Below are 26,063 nucleotides of genomic sequence, written 5' to 3'. Positions count from 1 at the left end.
GCATTGTCTGTCACCAGTGCAAATACCTTCTGTGGTCCAAGGTCATTGATGACTGCCTTCAGCTCATCCGCAATATAGAGACCGGTGTGTCTGTTGTCCCTTGTGTCTGTGCTCTTATAGAATACTGGTTGAGGGGTGGAGATGATGTAGTTGATTATTCCTTGCCCACGAACATTCGACCACCCATCAGAGATGATTGCAATACAGTCTGCTTTCTCTATGATTTGCTTGACCTTTACTTGAACTCTGTTGAACTCTGCATCCAGCAAATGAGTAGATAAAGCATGTCTCGTTGGAGGGGTGTATGCTGGGCAAAGAACATTCAGAAATGTATTTCAATTAGAGGTCGACCGATTATGATTTTTCACCGCCGATATTGATACCGATTATTGGAGGACCAAAAAACGGCCGATTTTTTTATAATAATATATATATATATATATATATATATATATATATATATATATACACACACACACACACACACACACATTTTTGTAATAATGACAATTGCAACAACACTGAATAAACAATGAACACTTTTATTTTAACTCAATATAATACATAAATAAAATCAATTTAGTCTCAAATAACATGAGAACATATGTTAAAATGAACCACCAGCTTTCATGGGTCTTCAAAATTCCCAGTTAAGAAGTTTTAGGTTGTAGTGCAGAAAGTAGAGCTTGTCTGCATGGTCCCCTGTCAGTCTGCTCCTCCGCTTATCATAAATGATTCCCACCTCACTGAACACTCTCTCGCTTGGGACTAAAGAAGGTGGGGGACAGAGAAACTTCTTTGCCAGTGGAGCGAGTGATTGAAGTCTGTCCTCATTCTGCTTCCACCACTCCAAAGGCAACTCGCTCTTTCTGTCAGGCTATGTGAGGTAACGCTCAAACTCAATTTCAAAACTGCACTGGACTTCAGCCCTGCCCTCTTGACTTCCAAGGATTCTAGCGTAGAGGCTGTCCACCAGACTGGGTGGCTGATCTACTTGGACTCTTTGCCTTTTTGCACCTGGATCTGGGTCCTCCTCTTCACTCGTCCCATCTGCTGTGGCTCTGGGATTTGGTTTCCTTAGTAGGTCAGACTCCTCCTTCAGCCACTCTTTTGCTTTCTCTAGTGCTGTCCCTGAGGTGAAGGCATAGCTCTTGTAACATGGATCCAGGACAGTTGCCAGCACCAGGCACTTTGTCTCCTCGGCCTTGAAGAACCTCCTTGTCAGACTATCCAACATGGTCTTCCGTAAAGTTTTGATGCCTTGAGTAGAAGAACCCTCCTGCTGTAGCATCAGCACCGACACACTGGGGAGGATGCATGCTGCTGTAGAGTTGGAGTGGCTCATCTCCAGTGTCACCTCCTCCATAGGTGCCAGAGTCTCAATTACGTTAGAGACAATGTCCCACTGTGCAGCAGACAAACTGATGATGTGTCCGTATTCACCTGCATACACATTCAGTGCACGCCTCTGTTCAAACATCCTCTGCAACATGTGTAGTGTTGAGTTCCAGCGAGTTTGAACTGCTTGGATGATGCTGTGTTTGGGAAGGCCAAGCTCTTCCTGAATGGCCCTCAGCCTCTGTTTGGCCAGTACAGAGTGGTCAAAGTGAGTTGCACAGCTCTTCAACATGGCAAGAATGTCTAGCACAGCTCTCTGACTGGATAGGCCATCATTGATTACAAGCTGTAGGGTGTGTGCACTGCAGCTGAAGTCTGGAAGCTCTGCCAGTCTCATACCTTTCACCATGTTTGCCCCACTGTCCCTGAGGACCAGCACTACACGTTCTGTGTGGATTTCCCAGTATTCCAACATGGTCAAAAACATCTCTCTGACGTAGTTTCCTGTGTGTGATCCATTCATAGTCTTGACATTCAGCACAACCTGCTTTCTTGTCCAAACATTGTCAATGAAATGTCCAGTAAGGCTCATCAGGGACTCTGTAGTGCTTGACTAGCAGTCAGTTGTGAATGCCATGTGTGGAGCATTGACTGGTCCCACCAGATTCTTCACTTTCATCACAACTCTTTCATGTGTTTTATCTAGCATTTCTGTGCGAATTTTTTTTTCATCTTTGATCCTGTACCGGGGTTCATCAAGAGTAATCAGCCGCTGAAAACCAACGTCAGACACCACTGTGAATGGCTGGTTGTCAGTGGCAATCATCTCAATAATTGCTACATCCATCTTCTTGGCCCTTGGGTCTTTGTCCTGCTATTTTGCTTGTTTATTAAAAAGTTGTAAGATTGTAGCCTGCGATGTCTGTGACGTGTCTGTATCACTTTTTCCTTGTGAAGAATTTGCATTTGCTTTTTTCATCATTGCTTCCTTATGGGATTTTGGGTGGGTGTTCTTAAGGTGATTCCACAGGTTAGTGGTATTTTTTGATTTAGCCGTTGCTGACCCCATGCTTACACCTTTATCACAAATAAGACACCTTGCTTTCCCTGGTGCCAATTCCATGTAATAGTCCCACACTGGTGCTCTGCTTTTCTCTGCCATCTGTAAAACACACACACACACACACACAGCTCTGAAGTGACAACGATACTGAAGAGTCTGCTTAGGAGACAAATACTCTCAACTGTTTAAATAAAAATAGAGTTTAAGTTACCTGTGATGAATGTAGAAAACAAAAACTGTAATTTCTATATGCAGGAAATTCTATTTTAATAATGGCCATGGTAAGAATTGACTGCCAAAGTGTGAGTCATAATTCCCATGACACCTTCTAGCAAAATCTGAAAAGTGGTTCCTTCATTAATTTATTCCATAGGATATTTTTTAGATTCACTTAAAATAAGGTCTGTGTTTCATGTAGGCTTACACCACCTTGCCAATTTTATAACTGTGTAGATATCCATAGGACAAGGTAACTCTGATCAATATTGGTTAAATATAAGTGAAGATAATTTTAGAGTGGATTTATGAAAATATGTTGACAAACGTTACCTTATCCTAGTGAGATTTACACGGGTATCAAAACGCCGAGGCGGTTTAAGCCTGCACGAAACACAGACCTTATTTGAAGTAGATCAAGACATTCTCTATGGAAGACATGAAGGGTAAATAACGAAGGAACCCCTTTCAAGTTCAGCCGCAAGTTATTACAGGAATTATGACGCGTTGACTATTTCTCTCTAAACCATATACCTTTGACTATTACGAGCCTGCTGCTGCCTAACACCGCTCAGTCAGACTGCTCTATCAAATATCAAATCATAGACTTAACTATAATATAATAAACACACAGAAATACGAGCCTTAGGTCATTAATATGGTCAAATCCGGAAACTATCATCTCGAAAAACAAAACGTTTATTCTTTCAGTGAAATACTGAACGGTTCCGTATTTTATCTAACGGGTGGCATCCATAAGTCTAACTTTTCCTGTTACATTGCACAACCTTCAATGTTATGTCATAATTACGTAAGATTCTGGCAAATTAGTTCGCAACGAGCCAGGCGGCCCAAAATGTTGCATATACCCTGACTCTGCGTGCAATGAACGCAAGAGAAGTGACATAATTTCACCTGGTTAATATTGCCTGCTAACCTGGATTTCTTTTAGCTAAATATGTAGGTTTAAAAATATATGATTGATTTTAAGAAAGGCATTGATGTTTATGGTTAGGTACATTCGTGCAACGATTGTGCTTTTTTCGCAAATGCGCTTTTGTTAAATCATCCCCCGTTTGGCGAAGTTGGCTGTCGTTGTTAGGAAGAAATAGTCTTCACACAGTTCGCAACGAGCCAGGCGGCCCAAACTGCTGCATATACCCTGACTCTGTTGCAAGAGAAGTGACACAATTTCCATAGTTAAAATAAATTAATGTGAGCAGGCAATATTAACTAAATATGCAGGTTTAAAAATATATACTTGTGTATTGATTTTAAGAAAGGCATTGAAGTTTATGGTTAGGTACACGTTGGAGCAACGACAGTCCTTTTTTGCGAATGCGCACTGCATCGATTATATGCAACGCAGGACACGCTAGATAAACTAGTAATATCATTAACCATGTGTAGTTAACTAGTGATTATGATTGATTGATTGTTTTTTATAAGATAAGTTTAATGCTAGCTAGCAACGTACCTTGGCTTCTTACTGCATTCGTGTAACAGGCAGGCTCCTCGTGGAGTGCAATGTAAGGCAGGTGGTTAGAGCGTTGGACTAGTTAACCGCAAGGTTGCAAGATTGAATCCCCGTGCTGACAAGGTAAAAATCTGTCGTTCTGAACAAGGCAGTTAACCCACCATTCCTAGGCCGTCATTGAAAATAAATTGGTGTCCAAAAATACAGATTTCCGATTGTTATGAAAACTTGAAATCGGCCCTAATTAGTCGGCCATCCCGATTAATCGGTCGACCTCTAATTTCAATACACATTGCCTGTAAGGATCAGAGGTGAACAAGTTGCATACACAGCTTGAGCAAGACATTCATCAGCATTTCTTTGACTACGTTCCTCCATTGAGTCAAAAAAACTCCTGATTCCAGGAGGACCATGAGCTGTTGCTATCGATAAGGTGTCTGATTCATCATTTTCACCTCGAATAGAAGTAGAGGGACTTTTGTCAGAGGTTGCTTGTTGTGAGTGCTGAGGGAACTTTATGCACTTGGCTAGATGATTCTGCATCTTTGTTGCATTCTTCACATATGATTTGGCACAGTATTTGCAAATGTACACAACTTTTCCTTCTACATTTACTGCAGTGAAATGTCTCCACACATCAGATAGTGCCCAAGGCATTTTCCTGTAAAGATTAGAAGAAGAAAAAAAAACATCTATGTAGAGATAAATAGTTAAGCAGTTAGATTAAACAACTCCTTTGTAAGATAAATGTTTTAAATGAAACATGTATGGAAAGAGGCGAATTAACACTCCTCAGTTAGCAGGCTCAAGCAACCCACATGGTAGCAAAAACTAACTAGCAGAAATTGTTAACAAGTTAGAAATTATTAAAACACACTTTGCTGTAGGCTACTATTTACTAGTTAAAAAAAAATAATGTATGTCATATAAAATATATTCACCCCACCCAGTATTGTAATTGAAACGTACCAGAGAGCATGTAGTCCTTGGATCAGACAGTGTAGTAGTGTGGCCTCAATAGCATCTCATTAGTGTGCAAGATCTTGAGAATCAGCTGTACATGTGATGGAAGAGTGCACTGCACATGTGATGGAAGAATGCACTGGGCATGCAGAGGGTTGCAATTCCATTGAATTGGGGAAAATGTAACCAAAATATGCCACAAGACCTAGAATTGCCTTATGTGTATCCCATAAAAAAGGTTCACTGTTATAAGCTAACTTTTTTGATGAATTTAAGCAAAATTCCCCAAATTCCAGGGCTTAACTTCCCATGGAAAATTTCTGGAAAAGTTCATGAAATTTACCGACCCTTTGCAACCCTAGCCCCCACACATTGACTCTGTACCGGTCCCCCCTGTATATAGTCTCGCTATTGTTATTTTATGGTTGCTCTTCGACATGGCCGATTAATTAGGGCCGATTTCAAGTTTTCATAACAAATCTGTAATCGGCATTTTTGGATTCCGATTATGGCCGATTACATTGCATTCCACAAGGAAACTGCGTGGCAGGCTGACCACCTGTTACGCGAGTGCAGCAAGGAGCCAAGGTAAGTTGCTAGCTAGCATCAAACTCTTCACATAATCACTAGTTAACTACACATGGTTGATGATATTACTAGGTTAACTCGCTTGTCCTGCGTTGCATATAATCAATGTGGTGCCTGTTAATTTATCATTGAATCACAGCCTACTTCGCCAAACGGGGGATGATTTAACAAAAGCACAATCGTTGCACGAATATACCTAACCATAAACATCAATGCCTTTCTTAAAATCAATACACAGAAGTATATATTTTTTAAACCTGCATATTTAGTTAAAAGAAATTCATGTTAGCAGGCAATATCAACTAGGGAAATTATGTCACTTCTCTTGCGTTCATTGCACGCAGGGGTATATGCAACAGTTTGGGCCGCCTGGCTCGTTGCGAACTAATTTGCCAGAATTTTACGTAATTATGATATAACATTGACGGTTGTGCAATGTAACAGCAATATTTAGACGTAGGGTTGCCACCCGTTCGATAAAATATGGAACGGTTCCGTATTTCACTGAAATAATAAACATTTTGTTTTCGAAATGATAGTTTACGGATTTGACCATATTAATGACCAAAGGCTCGTATTTCTGTGTTTATTATATTATAATTAAGTCTATGATTTGATATTTGATAGAGCAGTCTGACTGAGCGGTGGTAGGCAGCAGCATGCTCGTAAGCATTCATTCAAACTTTACTGCGTTTGCCCGCAGCTCTTAGCAATGCTTGATCACAGCGCTGTTTATAACTTCAAGCCTATCAACTCCTGAGATTAGGCTGGCAATACTAAAGTGCCTATTAGAACATCCAATAGTCAAAGGTATATGAAATACAAATGATATAGAGAGAAATAGTCAACACGTCATAATTCCTATAACCTAAAACTTCTTAACTGGGAAAATTGAAGAACTGGGAAATTTTAACCACCAGCTTTCATATGTTCTGAGCAAGGAACTCAAACGTTATATTTTTTTTTACATGGCATATATTGCACCTTTACTTTCTTCTCCAACACCGTGTTTTTGCATTATGTAAAGCAAATTGAGCATGTTTCATTATTTATTTGAGACTAAATAGATTTTATTTACAGTTGAAGTCAGAAGTTTATATACACTTAGGTTGGAGTCATTAAAACTTGTTTTTCCACCACTCCACAAATGTCTTGTTAACAAACTATAGTTTTGGCAAGTCGGTTAGGACATCTACTTTGTGCATGACAAGTAATTTGTCCAACAATTGTTTACAGACAGATTATTTCACTTATAATTCATTGTATCAAAATTCCAGTGAGTCAGAAGTTTACATACACTAAGTTGACTGTGACTTTAAACAGCTTGGAAAATTCCAGAAAACGATTTCATGGCTTTAGAAGCTTCTGATAGGCTAATTGACATCATTTGAGTCAATTGGAGGTGTACCTGTGGATATATTTCAAGGCCTACCTTCAAACTCAGTGCCTCTTTGCTTGACATCATGGGAAAATCAAAAGAAATCAGCCAAGACCTCTGAAAATAATTTGTAGACCTTCACAAGTCTGGTTCATCCTTGGGAGCAATTTCCAAACGCCTGAAGGTACCACGTTCATCTGTACAAACAATAGTACGCAAGTATAAACACCATGGGACCACGCAGCCGTCATACCGCTCAGGAAGGAGACGCGTTCTGTCTCCTAGAGATGAACGTACTTTGGTGCGAAAAGTGCAAATCAATCCCTGAACAACAGCAAAGGACCTTGTAAAGATGCTGGAGGAAACAGGTACAAAAGTATCTGTGTCCCCAGTAAAACGAGTCCTATATCGACATAACCTGAAAGGCCGCTCAACAAGGAAGAAGCCACTGCTCCAAAACCGCCATTAAAATAGCCAGACTACGGTTTGCAACTGCACATGGGGACAAAGATCGTACTTTTTGGAGAAATGTCCTCCGGTCTGATGAAACAAAAATAAACCTGTTTGGCCATAATACCCATCGTTATGTTTGGAGGAAAAGGGGGGACGCTTGCAAGCCGAAGAACACCATCCCAACCGTGAAGCACGGGGGTGGCAGCATCATGTTTTGGGGGTGCTTTGCTGCAGGAGGGACTGGTGCACTTCACAAAATAGATGTCATCATGAGGGAGGAAATTATGTGGATATATTGAAGCAACAGCTCAAGACATCAGTTTGGAAGTTAAAGCTTGGTCGCAAATGAGTCTTCCAAATGGACAATGACCCCAAGCATACTTCCAAAGTTGTGGCAAAATGGCTTAAGGACAACAAAGTCAAAGTATTGGAGTGGCCATCACAAAGCCCTGACCTCAATCCTATAGAAAATTTGTGGGCAGAACTGAAAAAGCGTGTGCGAGCAAGGAGGCCTACAAACCTGACTCAGTTACACCAGCTCTGTCAGGAGGAATGGGCCAAAATTCACCCAACTTATTGTGGGAAGCTTGTGGAAGGCAACCCGAAATGTTTGACCCGAGTTAAACAATTTAAAGGTAATGCTACCAAATACTAATTGAGTGTATGTAAACTTCTGATCCACTGGGAATGTGATGAAAGAAATAATTCTCTCTACTATTATTCTGACATTTCACATTCTTAAAATAAAGTGGTGATCCTAACTGACCTAAAACAGGGAATTTTTACTTGGATTAAATGTCAGGAATTGTGAAAAACTGAGTTTAAATGTATTTGGCTAAGGTGTGTGTAAACTTCTGACTTCAACTGTGTGTATTATATTAAGTTAAAATAAAAGTGCTCATTGTTCATTCAGTATTGTTGTAATTGTCATTATTACAAATAAATATATAATATAAAAATATATATTTTTAAAATTAAATTTTAAAATTGGCCGATTAATCGGTATCGGCTTTTTTTGGTCCTCCAATAATCGGTATCGGCGTTGAAAACTCATAACCGGTCTACCTCTAATCAGTACCCGACCTCACTAATGCTCGTTGCTGAATGGAAGCAAGTCCCCGCAGGAATGTTTCAACATCTAGTGGAAAGCCCTCCCAAAAGAGTGGAGGCTGTTATTTATTTAACCCTTATTTTACCAGGTAAGTTTACAGCAACAACCTGGGGAATAATTACAGGGGAGAGGAGGGGGGATGAATGAGCCAATTGTAAGCTGAGGATGATTAGGTGGCCATGATGGTATGAAGGCCAGATTGGGAATTTAGCCAGGACACCGGGGTTAACACCCCTACTCTTACGATAAGTGCCATGGGATCTTTAGTGACCACAGAGAGTCAGGATACATTACACATTAAAGCGCCAATCAGTAGTTGAAACAAGTCCCCTCCCGTTTCTGTCAAAAGCTGAGGGATGCGGTTGGAAAAATGTAACTGCTCTCAAATTCATAGGTATAGCTATGGATGCAAGGACTGACCATCCACTTGGGCTCCAGAGAGGTGCAGCGGTGGCCTAAGGCACTGCATCTCAGTGCAAGACGCGTCACTACAGTCTCTGGTTCGAATCCAGGCTGTATCACATCCGGCCATGATTGGGAGTCTCATAGGGCAGTGCACAATTGGCCCAGCATTGTCTGGGTTTGGCTGGGGTAGGTGTCACTGTAAATGTTATCAACATTCTAGTTTTAACCATGTTTTGAGGCTATAGAGTGTTTGTTTACATTTACTTTGTTTACAAATATTGGACAATTGTATATTTTGGGTTCTGATGGGGTTAGACAGTTGAACTAAGCTCATGAGGCAATTCTAAGTTATATTATTCAAGAATCAATGGGTACATATTAATTTATGGGAACAAAAATGTATGTAGAAACTGCAGATTGCCCCTTTAAAGGGAAAATCTGCAGTTACTTCATACATTTCTGGACTTATTTTTAATGGTATGCACCCATTGATTCTTGGGAAACTCCGGTATCATCTATCTCCAGCGGATATTTTATAGCTAAACGGTTCACTCAATATGGGTGAAAATACAAATTAAAGCTGACAGCCTGCACTTTAATTAACCTCCAGCCTTCATTGAAGGGAAGAGAGACTATTATGCTTGGTTTTTAATCAATTTAAACCAAATAAAAAATAAAAATGTTTATTAATATAAGAGTTACCGGCATAAAAAGCACGTATCTTCTCTTGTTCCATGAGTATAAACGCAATCTGCGTCACGGCTGGATAAATTGCACTTCCGCTCACAAAATCCATGCCCTTACCAAGCGAGTTACAACTAAGACCTGCTTTTCATTGGTCTTAAATGTCTCGATATGCGCTGCATGAGTGTCACTTTTGCACATGTTTTCAAGGACACACCTTAAATATTGCCACTCCTCCCACCTCAGAGCTAGTGAGCTGAGATTAGTCAGGTCAATTGCTGAACCTTGCGCATGTGGTGGAAAATGCCAGTGTCAGTTTTTACATACTGAAATTGCAAACTAATCTGTGCTTGCCCTGCCATAACGCCAGCCGGAAATAGAGCCTATCTCCATTTTGAAGTAGTCAATTTTATTCCTCACGATTGGCTGATCCCTCCTGATGACCCGGTTGCACACAGTTTTTTCCCCACAAATTGCATTTTGGATCATTTGCGCATAGGCCTACCACTGTGTGCACATTGCGAAAATGTGAAGAAATAATAGTTTATCAACATTGTAAGATAAACATTCTAGATCTGTACCATCAGCCTTATTGACACAGTGTATACCTCCACTACACTACTTTGATATGCATCGTGGGGATTAAGAAGTGAGTATACTCATTGCCCACTGGCGTTCTGCCCACCTCCACAACACCACTGCTCTTACTCCAGGTCACTTCACATGATGGCTAAAGTATGGTCCCCTGTGTACATCTTCACATTTTTTTTATTTAACTAGGCAAGTCAGTTAATTAAGAACAAATTCTTATTTACAATGACGGCCTACCCCGGCCAAATCCTAACCCGGACGACGCTGGGCCAATTGTGCGCCGCCGTATGGGCCTCCCAATCACGGCCGGTTGTGATACAGCCTGGAATCGAACCAGTATCTGTAGTGATGCCTCTAGCACTGAGATGCAATGCTTTAGACCGCTGCGCCACTCGGGAGCCCTCTCTAGCCACACTGCTCCGATTTCTCCACATTGTGGACACTCCTATGTCTGATAAGGCTACTCCGGAAGGAGAAGCTCTTGTAACATAGTTTGCACTTAAAGGGCCTCTCCTTGGTGTGAACGGTCTGGTGCTCCTTTACATAGTTTGCCTCAGCGAAGCGCTTCCCACATGTGGAGCAGGAGTAAAGCTTGTCGGCGTCCGTCCTAACGCTCAGCCTCCCACGTTGTGACCCAATGACACCAGAGGAGGTAGAAGCAGGTGCGACCCCCCTCAGATGGTTAGTCTTTGAGCTCCCTCCTTGACCTCTAGCCATTGTTTGGGTGTTGTTGGGATTGTGTGCTGTGTTATAGGCTAGGTACCTCTTGTGGTGAACACCCATCCTGACCTTGTCTGTATTAGTGGAGTAACCATGAGGTAACTGAGGAAGGCTAGACCCAGGTCCAGGCTTTCTATGAACCCAGTCACCAGGCATTAGAGGAGACTCTGAAGAAGACAGATTTCCTGATAGACTACCACCAGGTGGGTCTCCCACCACTCTCTGTGAAGGCTGAAGCCCAGGGTGACCTGCTCTGTTCATCATGGATACTGTGGTGTTTGTATCATAGGAACAGGAGGGTCTATCTCTATCAGCCACAGGCCCTGCTCCATCCCTGCACTGAGACTGTGAAGAGAAGGGTCTGGGCTGCAGACTGGATCCCTGACTTGAGGCTCCGTCTCTCTGATGACCACCAGGACTGAGGTTGTTCAGTCCCCCTGTCCACTGGTTGTGTTTTGTGTGGTGGAGTCTCTGTCCCTCGTGGTTCGGTCCTTGTTCCGACTCTGGAAGGAAGAGTGATGGCCCCTGATCTACGGTTCTGATCCGGGGCCATGGTTTGTGACCAGCCACCTCAGAGGTCCAGTATTTCCAGCCAGCAACACCGGATATCAGCAGGTCCTCATGGACTGCAGACTATAAACACAAATTGAACAGAAAAGTATAAAGTTTTACATAAGAAACTTTGCTGTACACACAAAAATATGACATGATAAAATGTTTACCACAGTCAAGCCCATATCAAACACTGCGATTCAAGTACCTAACAATATGGAGCCATTGGAGTTTATTATAAATACATAAATATAAATAATGTCCATATGTGTTGATACATTTTTTTTATAATGTTTTGTTCCACTGAGATAAGGGAAACTCAGTCACTGCAATTATTTAAAAAATAGTCTGTCAATTTTGTAATTCAGTTCAACAAAATGGTCATACAGTTACATCTGGAACCTTCACTTTGATAGAATATATTTTGAAATATTTTGAAGGAAAAATGTAATAAGACACTTGGTATTTCACTATAAACCACAGTATCAAACAGGACAAGGTTCTCACTTTTCATCAGTGAAGCATTTTTACAGACACCATCACACCAACCATCACCATATCATCTACTCTGCCTCATCATACACATTATTTCCTCACTTCCCTACTACATCCTAAACCAACAGAATTAATTACAAACTAACTAATACTATATTACATGTCACTATACAAGGGCCGTGTGCATTTTCTGTTGGTGTATCCTGAGGTAGCTCCTCTCTGAGAACCTCATCTCGCAGTGTGTACAGGCGAACAGCTTCTCTCCCGTGTGGACCTTCAGATGCATCTTCAGCTGGTGCTGGTGGGAGAACCTCTTCTCGCACTGGGGGCAGCTGTAGGATTTCTCCTCTGTGTGGACCCTCTGGTGCCTCTTCAGGTTGGATGTGTCTGGTAAACTGGCCCGGCACAGGTGGCACCCGAACGGTTTCTCCCCCTTGTCCATCCTCTGGTGGATCTTCACCTGCTTGGGGAAAGTGAAGGCTTTCCCACAGAACAAACACAGGAAGCCCTTCTCCTTGCCACTAAATCTGCTGATAGCACTACTACTGTAATTTGTCAATGGGCTTGTCTGAGGTCTGGTTTAACATTAGGAGAGTGTGAGGAGGATGAAGGCCAGGGAGTGTCTGTGTTGTTGCAGGGTCCATGTTCCAGTTGATAGATCCTATAGAAGGCAGGCTGAAGGCAGCACCTGTTAGGGGGTTAACCTGAGGCGCCATCAGTCTCTCTGAATCACAACTATAGGAGCAGGACGGAGCATCGCTAGCAGAGTCTGTGTCTGTTCTCTTCCACTGCATACGGACACCTCCCTGTCTCTGCAGACCAAATATACACCTCGCTCTAGTCTCAGCTAGTCTGTCGTCATGGAGACTAAGTTTGGTTGTTGTTTTGTGTTCGTCAGTCTGTTTCTGGTTGTGGTTAACAGTGTTGTTCCCCAGCCCAGAGTTCAAGACGCTGTCCCATCCACTGACCTCCATTATGTCGCCTTTGGTCCTGGCCTGCTCTGTGATGTTGTCCCCTGGGCCCTTGGCTGCACCCGTATGGTAATCCAATATGGCCGCCCAGTCGCCTCTGTTATCCTCCAGCCAACCACCTTCAGGAAGAGTTTAGAAAATAGACTTTACAAACATGGCAGAGAACTCTACATATGGATTTTTTTGTTGTCAATAGCCAGGTGCATCACTATTCCCATTGAAGATCTATTACTGTATGTAGGCTATATGTATTTCTCCCTTACCTTGCTCCCCCATCTTTAGTCCACTCAGCAGATCAATGCTCTCTGGTCTGTCTTCTATTGTCTCCTCTTTGACCAGCAGCAGATCAGGCTTCCCAGCCTCCATGTCTACTGACTGTAAGAGATACAGAGTGAGAGGATGTTGGATCAAGAAATCTGATATGAGCACCCTGCTATGGAGCATCTTCTGATTGGACAATGAGTTATTAATCAAGACCTGGCCCTTATCCATACCTCAGTGAGACTGTGTGTGATCCTGTGCTGCTCAGTTGGTTCCTCTGTGGGTTCAGGTGTAGTCTGGTTGTCCTCCCTGACTATGGTCCCCTCAGGGTTCCCCAGCCCCTCCTCCTCCTCCTTCACCAGCAGCACCTCTGGACCCTCCTCCTCCTGGAAGAGACAGGTGATACAGATTACACAGACATACACTCCCTCAGGTAAGTACACACAGATAATAAACACAATTTCAACATGGAGTGTTTACCCATCCCCACTACGTTTGAGTCCTATACTGTAGTTACAGAATGACTTCATTGTTGTTAAACCCATCATGGTGGACATAAATATGATGTTGTGGGTAAATATAAGTCAGCTATGATAAGTCAAAAGTCATCAGACAAACCTGACTAAACTATTTTGACATACAGTAGGTGTTTGTTAGTGTGTGGGTATTTGTAGGTATATTTAGTAAGTGTATATTGGTTATGAAGCGCTGTCAGGTGTATGCAAAATAGGGTGAGATCAGATGTGACGTACACAAAAGAGAGTCTCAATGAAAGTCTTAGAATGAAGTCCCATTTTGTGTTTATTAAACATAAACAAGTTTAACTTACGCCATATGAAAACCACACATACGTCTCAAAACAAATTCTGCATTCATTTTCTCATTAAAAGTGTCTTGGGAAAAAAATAGTAATTGAATGGAAGCAGTGAAATAGGCATTTGTGAACATCATATAGCCTACACAGTACAAACACAATATGTAACAGACTTGTTAGGCTTATATATGCCTTATATATCACACAATGTCTGGATGCAATATTCTACCCAGGAATATTCAACACTGAAATCTGTTACTCTTGTTAGTCCAAATTAATCTGTGGATGAAAATCAACCTTTGTCTTTCAAGGAAGACTCAGCGTTATGAGGTTTCCACGAGCAGCACTGCAGATATTGCGATGAGTGAGATGCAAGACTTTGTTCTGACCTAGTCACAAAGAGTATCTGCGCATGTGCACAGCTGCGGGACCAAAACCGCAGAAGTATAGCCTCTCGCTTCAACGTTCTTAGTTGTTGCTCAAATTAACCCACTACTGCTGTTTTTACTTTGTACTTCTACATCATTTGAGTCTAGAGATTTGCTGAGTCTACCTGCAGCCAGCTCCAGGAAGAGTCTTGGTGGTTCCAAACTTCTTCATTTAAGAATGATGGAGGCCACTGTGTTCTTGGAGACCTTCAATGCTGCAGAAATGTTTTGGTACCCTTCTCCAGATCTGTGCCTCGACATAATCCTGTCTTGGAGCTCTACGGACAAATCCTTCGACCTCATGGCTTGGTTTTTGCTCTGACATGCTCTGTCAACTGTGTGACCTTATACAGACAGGTGTGTGCCTTGGACTCCAATCAAGTTGTAGAACTTTCCTCAAGGATGATCAATGGAAACAGAATGCACCTGAGCTCAATTTCTCATAGCAAAGGGTCTGAATACTTATGTAAATAAGGTATTCCTGTTTTCGCATTATGGGGTATTGTGTATAGATTGCTGAGGATTTTTTATATATTTAATCCATTATAGAATAAGGCTGTAATGAAACAAAATGTGGAAAAAGTCAAGGGGTCTGAATACTTTCCAAAGGCACTGTATATGCCTTAAATATCACACCATGTTTGGATGTAATATTCTACTCAGGAATATTCAACACTGAAATCTGTAACTCTCGTTATTCCAAATGCATCTCTGGGCCTTTTCTGCTGACAACAATAAATTAATCTTTGTCTTTAATGCAGGGTTTCATCTAAACATCAGAAGCTATCGAGTGGAATGGTTACTTTCCATGTTATAGGCTGGAATGTTTTTTCTGCTGGTGTATCCTGAGGTAGCTCCTCTCGGAGAACCTCTTCCCACAATGCGTACAGGCAAACGGCCTTTCTCCCGTGTGGACCTTCAGGTGCGTCTTCAGCTGGTGCTGGCGAGAAAACCTCTTCTCACACTGGGGGCAGCTGTAGGGTTTCTCCCCTGTGTGGACCCTCTGGTGCCTCTTCAGGCTGCAGGCCTGGGCGAAGCGCATGTGACACTGGGGACAGCTGAATGGTTTCTCCCCTGTGTGGACCCGCCGGTGGATCTCCACCTTCTGGGGGCAGCTGAAGCCTTTGTTACAGAACATGCAGAGGAACCGTTTCTCTTTACTATTGCCTAATGTGGCTCCCCCTCCATGAGCCTGGGCTCTAGTCGTGTCGTTTGAGTTCAATACCTGATCGAAAAGGACAAGGCTGTGTGAATCGGAAGGCTCCATCAAAGTGGAGTCTGGGTTGCGATCCTTGAACGTGTGTAAAAGGGAGTGGGTGGCAACATTTAGATTTGTCTCTAAGCTTCCCCTGTAATCAAATAAATCTCTGCCCTGTGAGTTTCCGTCCCCTAGGTGACTATCTGCATTCCATGTGGGAGGAACGTCACCCTCCACTTTCACAGTCACTTCATCTACAATCAGACCCTCCCCTTTCTTATCTAGGCACCCTTCAGAGTATACACTACTACTGTACCGGTTCCAGTCCCCTCTAGACAGATCAGTCTGTGTCTCTAAACCCAAGGATATGTTGACAGGGTCCATCTCTGTAGCGTAAGAACAAGATGGATCATCACCGCCAGTGTCAAACGCATCACCATCACCATAGGAATGAACCGTCCTCTGGTGAAATACCGGTAAATACTCTGAGCTGGGAGCAGGATGACAGCCCAGTCTCCCCAACACGAGTCTCTCTGGGTTTGATCTGTGGTCAGATCCTGTGTGTACAGTTAAAGTCTTGGTGTCTGTCTCTGACTTGAGGATGGCGTTCGGCGTTCCACTGACCTCCGTGATGAGGCATCGTGTCCTGGACTGCACTGGGGTGGTGGTGGGGTTCTCCGTGGCTACAGGGGGCGCTCCAGACTGGATGTCTCTGTTGTGCCGTGGGTCCTCCACTCCTTCAAACCTCTCCAGCTTGACTCCAGGACCTACAGCCTCTGCATCTGCAGACTGACACAATAAGAGAGGTTATTACCAGTACTTCGTAGGGAAGTCTCACAAGTTCCCCTATGGCAGGTAAATGAGGATTTACTGTACATGTCAGCAAGTGAATAACTGAGGGGAGCCCTACTGAAATAAACAGGCACATTTTATTTACAAAGTAACTCTCATTCTTTATGCAACACTAACCTCGATCACAATAAAGTGCTGGGTTGAGGTTCCACTCCCCTCATCAACAGTGATTGGTTGGTCATCTCTCCATGTATTGTGTCCCGCTGGCTTCACAAAGCTCCTGTGGCCTCCAGTGAGATGTCCTTCACCTGAGAGTGGGGGAAAAGTGGTGGTTAGGTTAGATACTGTAAATGCTCAAGGCTATATTATAGTCATGGCCAAAAGTTGAGAATGACACAAATATAAATTTTCACAAAGTTTGCTGCTTCAGTGACTTTAGATATTTTTGTCAGATGCTACTATGGAATACTGAAGTATAATTACAAGCATTTCATAAGTGTCAAAGGCTTTTGACAATTACATGAAGTTGATGCAAATAGTCAATATTTGCAGTGTTGACCCTTCTTTTTCAAGACCTCTGCAATTCGCCCTGGCATGCTGTCAATTAACTTCTGGGCCCATTCTTGCATAATCAATGCTTGGAGTTTGTCAGAATTTGTGGGTTTTTGTTTGTCCACCCGCCTCTTGAAGATTGACCACAAGTTCTCAATGGGATTAAGGTCTGGGGAGTTTCCTGGCCATGGACCCAAAATATCGATGTTTTGTTCCCTGAGCCACTTAGTTATCACTTTTGCCTTATGGCAAGGTGCTCCATCATGCTGGAAAAGGCATTGTTCGTCACCAAACTGTTCCTGGATGGTTGGGAGAAGTTGCTCTCGGAGGATGTGTTGGTGCCATTCTTTATTAATGGCTGTGTTCTTAGGCAAAATTGTGAGTGAGCCCACTCCCTTGGCTGAGAAGCAACCCCACACATGAATGGTCTCAGGATGCTTTACTGTTGGCATGACACAGGACTGATGGTAGCACTCACCTTGTCTTCTCCGGACAAGCTATTTTCAGGATGCCTCAAACAATCGGAAAGGGGATTCATCAGAGAAAATGACTTAACCCCAGTCCTCAGCAGTCTAATCCCTGTACCTTTTGCAAAATATCAGTCTGTCCCTGATGTTTTTCCTGGAGAGAAGTGGCTTCTTTGCTGCCCTTCTTGACACCAGGCCATCATCCAAAAGTCTTCACCTCACTGTGCTTGCAGATGCACTCACACCTGCCTGCTGCCATTCCTGAGCAAGCTCTGTACTGGTGGTGCCCCGATCCCGCAGCTGAATCAACTTTAGGAGACGGTCCTGGCGCTTGCTGGACTTTCTTGGGCGCCCTGTAGCCTTCTTCACAACAATTGAACCGCTCTCCTTGAAGTTCTTGATGATCCTATAAATGGTTGATTTAGGTGCAATCTTACTGGCAGCAATATCCTTGCCTGTGAAGCCCTTTTTGTGCAAAGCAATGATGACGGCACGTGTTTCCTTGCAGGTAACCATGGCTGACAGAGGAAGAACAATGATTCCAAGCACCACCCTCCTTTTGAAGCTTCCAGTCTGTTATTCGAACTCAATCAGCATGACAGAGTGATCTCCAGCCTTGTCCTCGTCAACACTCACACCCGTGTTAACGAGAGAGTCACTGACATGATGTCAGCTGGTCCTTTTGTGGCAGGGCTGAAATGCAGTGGAAATGTTTTTGGGGGATTCAGTTCATCTGCATGGCAAAGAGGGACTTTGCAATTACAGTGGGGAGAACAAGTATTTGATAAACCTGCAAAATCAGCAGTGTTCCTACTTACAAAGCATGTAGAGGTCTGTAATTTTAAGTAATTAATTTGCATTTTATTGCATGACATAAGTATTTGATCACCTACCAACCAGTAAGAATTCTGGCTCTCACAGACCTGTTAGTTTTTCTTTAAGAAGACCTCCTGTTCTCCACTCATTACCTGTATTAACTGCACCTGTTTGAACTCGTTACCTGTAGAAAAGACACCTGTCCACACACTCAATCAAACAGACTCCAACCTCTCCACAATGGCCAAGACCAGAGAGCTGTGTAAGGACATCAAGGATAAAATTATAGACCTGCACAAGGCTGGGATGGGCTACTGGACAATAGGAAAGCAGCTTGGTGAGAAGGCAACAACTGTTGGCTCAATTATTAGAAAATGGAAGAAGTTCAAGATGACGGTCAATCACCCTCGGTTTGGGGCTCCATGCAAGATCTCAAGATCTTGGCCAACAACCCCTTCCCTCAGTAAGAGCATTGAAGATGGGTCGTGGCTGGGTCTTCCAGCATGACAACGACCCGAAACACACAGCCAGGGCAACTAAGGAGTGGCTCCGTAAGAAGCATCTCAAGGTCCTGGAGTGGCCTAGCCAGTCTCCAGACCTGAACCCAATAGAAAATCTTTGGAGGGAGCTGAAAGTCCGTAATGCCCAGCGACAGCCCCGAAACCTGAAGGATCTGGAGAAGGTCTGTATGGAGGAGTGGGCCAAAATCCCTGCTGCAGTGTGTGCAAACCTGGTCAAGAACTACAGGAAACGTATGATCTCTGTAATTGCAAACAAAGGTTTCTGTACCAAATATTAAGTTCTGCTTTTCTGATGTATCAAATACTTATGTCATGCAATAAAATGCAAATTATTTACTTAAAAATCATACAATGTGATTTTCTGGATTTTTGTTTTAGATTCCGTCTCTCACAGTTGAAGTGTACCTATGATAAAAAATTACAGACCTCTACATGCTTTGTAATTAGGAAAAACTTCAAAATCGGCAGTGTATCAAATACTTCTTCTCCCCACTGTAATTGCAATTAATTTGATCACTCTTCATGACATTCTGGAGTATATGCAAATTGCCATCATACAAACTGAGGCAGCAGACTGTGAAAATTAATATTTGTGTCATTCTCAACTTTTGACCACGACTGTACACTATTGTCACTGTCAACAATTGGCAAGGATGTAAGGTAACATGTCTCATAACTTATTGATATACTATTTATTTATCAATATACTGTATTATGTTCCATGTATCACATTGTTTTCATTGAGTAAATAAGAAATGCAGTAAAACAAGAATCTGGTTATAATATGATTGTCTTTGCACGTTATAGCTAAATAATTTGGGGAATTACTGCATACTATCCCCAAAAAATCCTAGACCCAATTATGGGTGCAGAGGGGAAAGGGGGACGGGCCGCAAAGTCTCGGCCTGTTGCTAAATGTACTGTACCTCTAACCATTGCTCTGTATCTGACACTACTGGGACGACTGGTGAGGACGCGCTCTCGCATTGTCCTCTCTGCGCGCTCCCGTGCCACTTTCAATTCCAGTAGTTTCCTCCGCAATGCCCTATTTTCTTTCTGGCTTTGAGTTATTTCCAAACGAAACACTGCATAGTCGTCGTCCACGAGTTTACAGATTTCTTCCACGGCTGCATTCGCTAGCACCTCCATGATGGAGGCTATTTGAGTGTGAAAAACCATACAGCTAGCCATTGTTAGCTAACGTTAGCAGCTAACTAGCGTTACCTAGATAACATGTATCAACCTGTCTCCAACGCGAATTAAACACTACATGGGGTAAGTATGTGACGCTGTGCAGTTAAATTAGTTATATTTTGAGTTCCAGGGTGTTAATAAAGGTTTCAGTAACAACAATAAAAACGCAAACTTGGAAATTCTTCTTGGTCACGTCTTTGTGTGATTTTCCGGCAGACTAGACGCTGTGTTGCGTATTGCTGCCTGTCACAGGTCGGAGTGTGAATTACACTTTTGTAACAAAAAGAGGAGTTAAAAAGGGAAGTGAACAAGTAAATCGCACCACCATCTAACCCTACACATATACACCACTATACCCCAAAAACCAACCACCCCTATCCCACTACTATCACCACTACTTTAGCCCTACCAGATCCTACTCCAGGAGAACAGTCTGGGTGGAACATATTCTCTTGAACCCCCCTGTTGATCTTCTGCGCTAAACTCTTACACCCAACAATGTCTCTGCTGCTGTCACTACCACATCTATTTCCTGGAATTTATGTTCCATCAGTGCAGTACATTTAATAACCATAGCAATAAACTCAAATCCTACCTTACTAAAAATCATCCTCTCTGGATCTCTCTCTTCAGACCTACTCAATTCAATTCAATTCAATTCAATTCAATTCAAGGGGCTTTATTGGCATGGGAAACATGTGTTAACATTGCCAAAGCAAGTGAGGTAGATAATACACAAAAGTGAAATAAACAATACAAATTAACAGTAAACATTACACATACAGAAGTTTCAAAACAAGAAAGACATTACAAATGTCATATTATATATATACAGTGTTGTAACAATGTACAAATGGTTAAAGCACACAAGTTAAAATAAATAAGCATAAATATGGGTTGTATTTACAATGGTGTTTGTTCTTCACTGGTTGCCCTTTTCTTGTGGCAACAGGTCACAAATCTTGCTGCTGTGATGGCACACTGTGGAATTTCACCCAGTAGATATGGGAGTTTATCAAAATTGGATTTGTTTTCAAATTCTTTGTGGATCTGTGTAATCTGAGGGAAATATGTCTCTCTAATATGGTCATACATTGGGCAGGAGGTTAGGAAGTGCAGCTCAGTTTCCACCTCATTTTGTGGGCAGTGAGCACATAGCCTGTCTTCTCTTGAGAGCCATGTCTGCCTACGGCGGCCTTTCTCAATAGCAAGGCTATGCTCACTGAGTCTGTACATAGTCAAAGCTTTCCTTAAGTTTGGGTCAGTCACAGTGGTCAGGTATTCTGCCACTGTGTACTCTCTGTTTAGGGCCAAATAGCATTCTAGTTTGCTCTGTTTTTTTGTTAATTCTTTCCAATGTGTCAAGTAATTATCTTTTTGTTTTCTCATGATTTGGTTGGGTCTAATTGTGCTGTTGTCCTGGGGCTCTGTGGGGTGTGTTTGTGTTTGTGAACAGAGCCCTAGGACCAGCTTGCTTAGGGGACTCTTCTCCAGGTTCATCTCTCTGTAGGTGATGGCTTTGTTATGGAAGGTTTGGGAATCGCTTCCTTTTAGGTGGTTGTAGAATTTAACGGCTCTTTTCTGGATTTTGATAATTAGTGGGTATCGGCCTAATTCTGCTCTGCATGCATTATTTGGTGTTCTACGTTGTACACGGAGGATATTTTTGCAGAATTCTGCATGCAGAGTCTCAATTTGGTGTTTGTCCCATTTTGTGAAATCTTGGTTGGTGAGCGGACCCCAGACCTCACAACCATAAAGGGCAATGGGCTCTATGACTGATTCAAGTATTTTTAGCCAGATCCTAATTGGTATGTTGAAATTTATGTTCCTTTTGATGGCATAGAATGCCCTTCTTGCCTTGTCTCTCAGATCGTTCACAGCTCTGTGGAAGCTACCTGTGGTGCTGATGTTTAGGCCGAGGTATGTATAGTTTTTTGTGTGCTCTAGGGCAACGGTGTCTAGATGGAATTTGTGGTCCTGGCGACTGGACCTTTTTTGGAACACCATTATTTTGGTCTTACTGAGATTTACTGTCAGGGCCCAGGTCTGACAGAATCTGTGCAGAAGATCTAGGTGCTGTTGTAGGCCCTCCTTGGTTGGTGACAGAAGCACCAGATCATCAGCAAACAGTAGACATTTGACTTCGGATTCTAGTAGGGTGAGACCGGGTGCTGCAGACTGTTCTAATGCTCGCGCCAATTCATTGATATATATGTTGAAGAGGGTGGGGCTTAAGCTGCATCCCTGTCTCACCCCACGACCCTGTGAGAAGAAATGTGTGTGTCTTTTGCCAATTTTAACCGCACACTTGTTGTTTGTGTACATGGATTTTATAATGTCGTATGTTTTACCCCCAACACCACTTTCCATCAATTTGTATAGCAGACCCTCATGCCAAATTGAGTCGAAGGCTTTTTTGAAATCAACAAAGCATGAGAAGACTTTGCCTTTGTTTTGGTTTGTTTGGTTGTCAATTAGGGTGTGTAGGGTGAATACATGGTCTGTTGTACGGTAATTTGGTAAAAAGCCAATTTGACATTTGCTCAGTACATTGTTTTCATTGAGGAAATGTACGAGTCTGCTGTTAATGATAATGCAGAGTATTTTCCCAAGGTTACTGTTGACGCATATTCCACGGTAGTTATTGGGGTCAAATTTGTCTCCACTTTTGTGGATTGGGGTGATCAGTCCTTGGTTCCAAATATTGGGGAAGATGCCAGAGCTAAGGACGATGTTAAAGAGTTTTAATATAGCCAATTGGAATTTGTTGTCTGTATATTTGATCATTTCATTAAGGATACCATCAACACCACAGGCCTTTTTGGGTTGGAGGGTTTTTATTTTGTCCTGTAACTCATTCAAGGTAATTGGAGAATCCAGTGGGTTCTGGTAGTCTTTAATAGTTGATTCTAGGATTTGTATTTGATCATGTATATGTTTTTGCTCTTTATTCTTTGTTATAGAGCCAAAAAGATTGGAGAAGTGGTTTACCCATACATCTCCATTTTGGATAGATAATTCTTCGTGTTGTTGTTTGTTTAGTGTTTTCCAATTTTCCCAGAATTGGTTAGAGTCTATGGATTCTTCAATTACATGGAGCTGATTTCTGACGTGCTGTTCCTTCTTTTTCCGTAGTGTATTTCTGTATTGTTTTAGTGATTCACCATAGTGAAGGCGTAGACTCAGGTTTTCCGGGTCTCTATGTTTTTGGTTGGACAGGTTTCTCAATTTATTTCTTAGATTTTTGCATTCTTTATCAAACCATTTGTCATTGTTGTTCATTTTCTTCGGTTTGCTATTTGAGATTTTTAGATTTGATAGGGAAGCTGAGAGGTCAAAAATACTGTTAAGATTTTCTAATGCCAAGTTTACACCTTCACTATTGCAGTGGAACGTTTTACCCAGGAAGTTGTCTAAAAGGGATTGAATTTGCTGTTGCCTAATTGTTTTTTGGTAGGTTTCCAAACTGCATTCCTTCCATCTATAGCATTTCTTAATGTTACTCAGTTCCTTTGGCTTTGATGCCTCATGATTGAGTATTGCTCTGTTCAAGTAGACTGTGATTTTGCTGTGGTCTGATAGGGGTGTCAGTGGGCTGACTGTGAACGCTCTGAGAGACTCTGGGTTGAGGTCAGTGATAAAGTAGTCTACAGTGCTACTGCCAAGAGATGAGCTATAGGTGTACCTACCATAGGAGTCCCCTCGAAGCCTACCATTGACTATGTACATACCCAGCGTGCGACAGAGCTGCAGGAGTTGTGACCCGTTTTTGTTGGTTATGTTGTCATAGTTGTGCCTAGGTGGGCATATGGGGGAGGGAATGCTGTCACCTCCAGGTAGGTGTTTGTCCCCCTGTGTGCTGAGGGTGTCAGGTTCCTGTCCAGTTCTGGCATTTAGGTCGCCACAGACTAATACATGTCCCTGGGCCTGGAAATGATTGATTTCCCCCTCCAGGATGGAGAAGCTGTCTTCATTAAAGTATGGGGATTCTAGTGGGGGGATATAGGTAGCACACAGGAGGACATTTTTCTCTGTTAAGATAATTTCCTTTTGAATTTCTAGCCAAATGTAAAATGTTCCTGTTTTGATTAATTTAATGGAGTGAGTTAGGTCTGCTCTATACCAAATTAGCATTCCCCCTGAGTCCCTTCCCTGTTTCACACCTGGTAGTTTGGTGGATGGGACTACCAGCTCTCTGTAACCTAGAGGGCAACCAGTGGGTCCGTCTCCTCTATACCATGTTTCTTGCAGGATGACAATGTCTGCATTACCGATTTCTTTGGTGAAGTCCGGGTTCCTGCTCTTTAGGCCAAAGGCAGATGACCTCAGACCTTGGATATTCCAGGATGATATAGTGAAGGCTTTTTGTTCCATAAAGTGTCCAATGTTGTTGGTCGGGGTTTGGCCTCAGGCCAGTAAGTGTGAGCAGAGCCTGCTGAGCATCTGGTACATGCCGTTGGCTTGGGCGAGTGTAAGAGTGGGGGTTGGGCCTGTTTGCCCGCTCACTACCTGGGCGTATGTGTGACTTCCATGTTGATGCCCTCTTTGCGGGGGTGGGGTGCATGGGGTGGGCAGGAGTGGCATGGGTCTGATCTGAGGGGGCCTAAATTGGGTGTGGGCATGGTTGATGTGGGGGGGGTGTGTAGGTCCAGGGGGGGGTCCTGGAGGTCTTGGAGGGTGTCTCGCTGGTCTGGGTGGGGTGTCTATTGATCTGTTGCTCCTGTGTGAAGTGTTGGGGCTTCGTTTGAGAGCGATGTCCTTTAGAGTCCGGGCAAAGGTGGGCACTGCTGCCTTGTAGAGGTGGACCTGGTCATAGAGGCTGTTCAAGTCCAGGGTGGAGTGGTGGGCCAGAAAAACATTTGGTTTTGAGGCACAGTCACGGGAAATGCTTGCGTTTACCCGCTGTATTGTAGCAGGGTGGAAGTCTTTTCGTGGTAGCAGGGTGGAGATGACCACTTGTGCATTGGGGAAAGTAGAAGAAGCTTTTTCAATCACTCCCTTCAGTGCTGTGGCCACCCTTTCCTGCTGTGCTCTCAGGTCGTTTGTGCCTGTGTGTATTATTATGTGGCTAGGTGAGCCTAGTTTGTCCTCAGACAGAAGGTCTAGGGCGCGCTGGGTGTTTGGACACCAGAGTTTAGACACACTGTGTTTGGGAAAAAGTTTTTTTTCTTCTATATATTTCCCATTTGAGTCCATAAGAAGGACAATCTGTGTCTTGTGTTTGTCCTCAGTGGGTGTGGGGGGGTTGTCAGGAGGGCTATCAGGGTGGCTGACAGGGGGGGTGCTCAGAGGGGGTGAGAGCTGCTGGGCTTGGGGTTTTTCTTTTGTCTGTTCTGTTGTGATGTCGTTTCTATGGTCAGGGTCTGGTGTGGACTGTTCTGCTGTGGTGTCGAGACTTTTGTCGGGTGCTGAGGTGGGCTGTTCTGCTGGCGTCTCTGTGGGGATGGCCACCTCCCTAGTGGGTTGTTCTCTGTCACATGCCATCCCCCTCAACCTCTCCTCCAGCAGTCTGATCCTCTCCTCCATCCCCTTCTCCCTCTCCTCCTGTAGTCTGATCCTCTCCTCCATCCCCTTCTCCCTCTCCTCCTGTAGTCTGATCCTCTCCTCCATCCCCCTCTCCCTCTCCTCCTGTAGTCTGATCCTCTCCTCTAGTGCTCTGTTCTTCTCCTGCTCCTGCTCTTTCTCCTGTTGATGTTGTCTCACCACTGTCCATAGTGCAGATATGTCTTCCTCCACCTCCAGCTCTCCAGGTCTGGTTAAGGGGGTGTTGTTGTGCTGGACTGTTGTCTGGGTCTGTGCTGACTGGAGTGTGATCACCTGCTGTTCCAGCTCCACCTGCCTTACCTCCAGCTGGGTGAATTTATCCTTCATTTCAATGAGGGAGAAGTACTCTGTACTGGGAGGTTGACTGTCTGCTGAGGGTTGCTCGTCTGTGGGGTTATATGGTGAAGAGGTTTGGTCTGACCCACTTGGGGTGGGGGTATCTTTATCAAGGGAGAGCTTCTCCTGCTG

General features: G+C 43.2%; 1 protein-coding gene and 1 pseudogene across 1 annotated transcript; both read right to left on the bottom strand.

Annotated features, from left to right (window-relative positions):
- Positions 1–521: 521 nt before the first annotated feature.
- Positions 522–3,172, bottom strand: LOC139577640 (zinc finger BED domain-containing protein 4-like; annotated as a pseudogene).
- A 5,443-nt stretch (positions 3,173–8,615) lies between these two features.
- On the bottom strand, positions 8,616–20,318 carry LOC139577639 (uncharacterized). The gene is made up of 7 exons (XM_071404781.1): positions 19,781–20,318; positions 16,676–16,806; positions 16,331–16,495; positions 13,500–13,652; positions 13,269–13,380; positions 13,003–13,124; positions 8,616–11,620 (listed from the first exon to the last, which is right to left on the bottom strand). The coding sequence occupies exons 1-7, from the start codon at positions 20,043–20,045 to the stop codon at positions 10,673–10,675; spliced, it is 1,896 nt and encodes a 631-aa protein (XP_071260882.1). The 5' UTR covers positions 20,046–20,318; the 3' UTR covers positions 8,616–10,672.
- Positions 20,319–26,063: the final 5,745 nt, after the last annotated feature.

The sequence above is a fragment of the Salvelinus alpinus genome, chromosome 6 (assembly GCF_045679555.1).
Source record: "Salvelinus alpinus chromosome 6, SLU_Salpinus.1, whole genome shotgun sequence".
Lineage (NCBI taxonomy): Eukaryota > Metazoa > Chordata > Actinopteri > Salmoniformes > Salmonidae > Salvelinus > Salvelinus alpinus.
Note: the sequence above shows the minus strand (reverse complement) of the source record. Positions and strands in the feature narration are given on the sequence as shown.

Bases quoted from the DNA above. Each gene is read 5' to 3' on its own strand.
- LOC139577639 (XM_071404781.1), bottom strand. From the start codon at position 20,045: ATGGCTAGCTGTATGGTTTTTCACACTCAAATAGCCTCCATCATGGAG. The intron at 16,807-19,780 runs GTACAGTACATT...CCCCACTCTCAG, and splicing joins ATACAGAGCAATGGTTAGAG to GTGAAGGACATCTCACTGGA. The intron at 16,496-16,675 runs GTTAGTGTTGCA...TTATTGTGTCAG, and splicing joins AGCACTTTATTGTGATCGAG to TCTGCAGATGCAGAGGCTGT.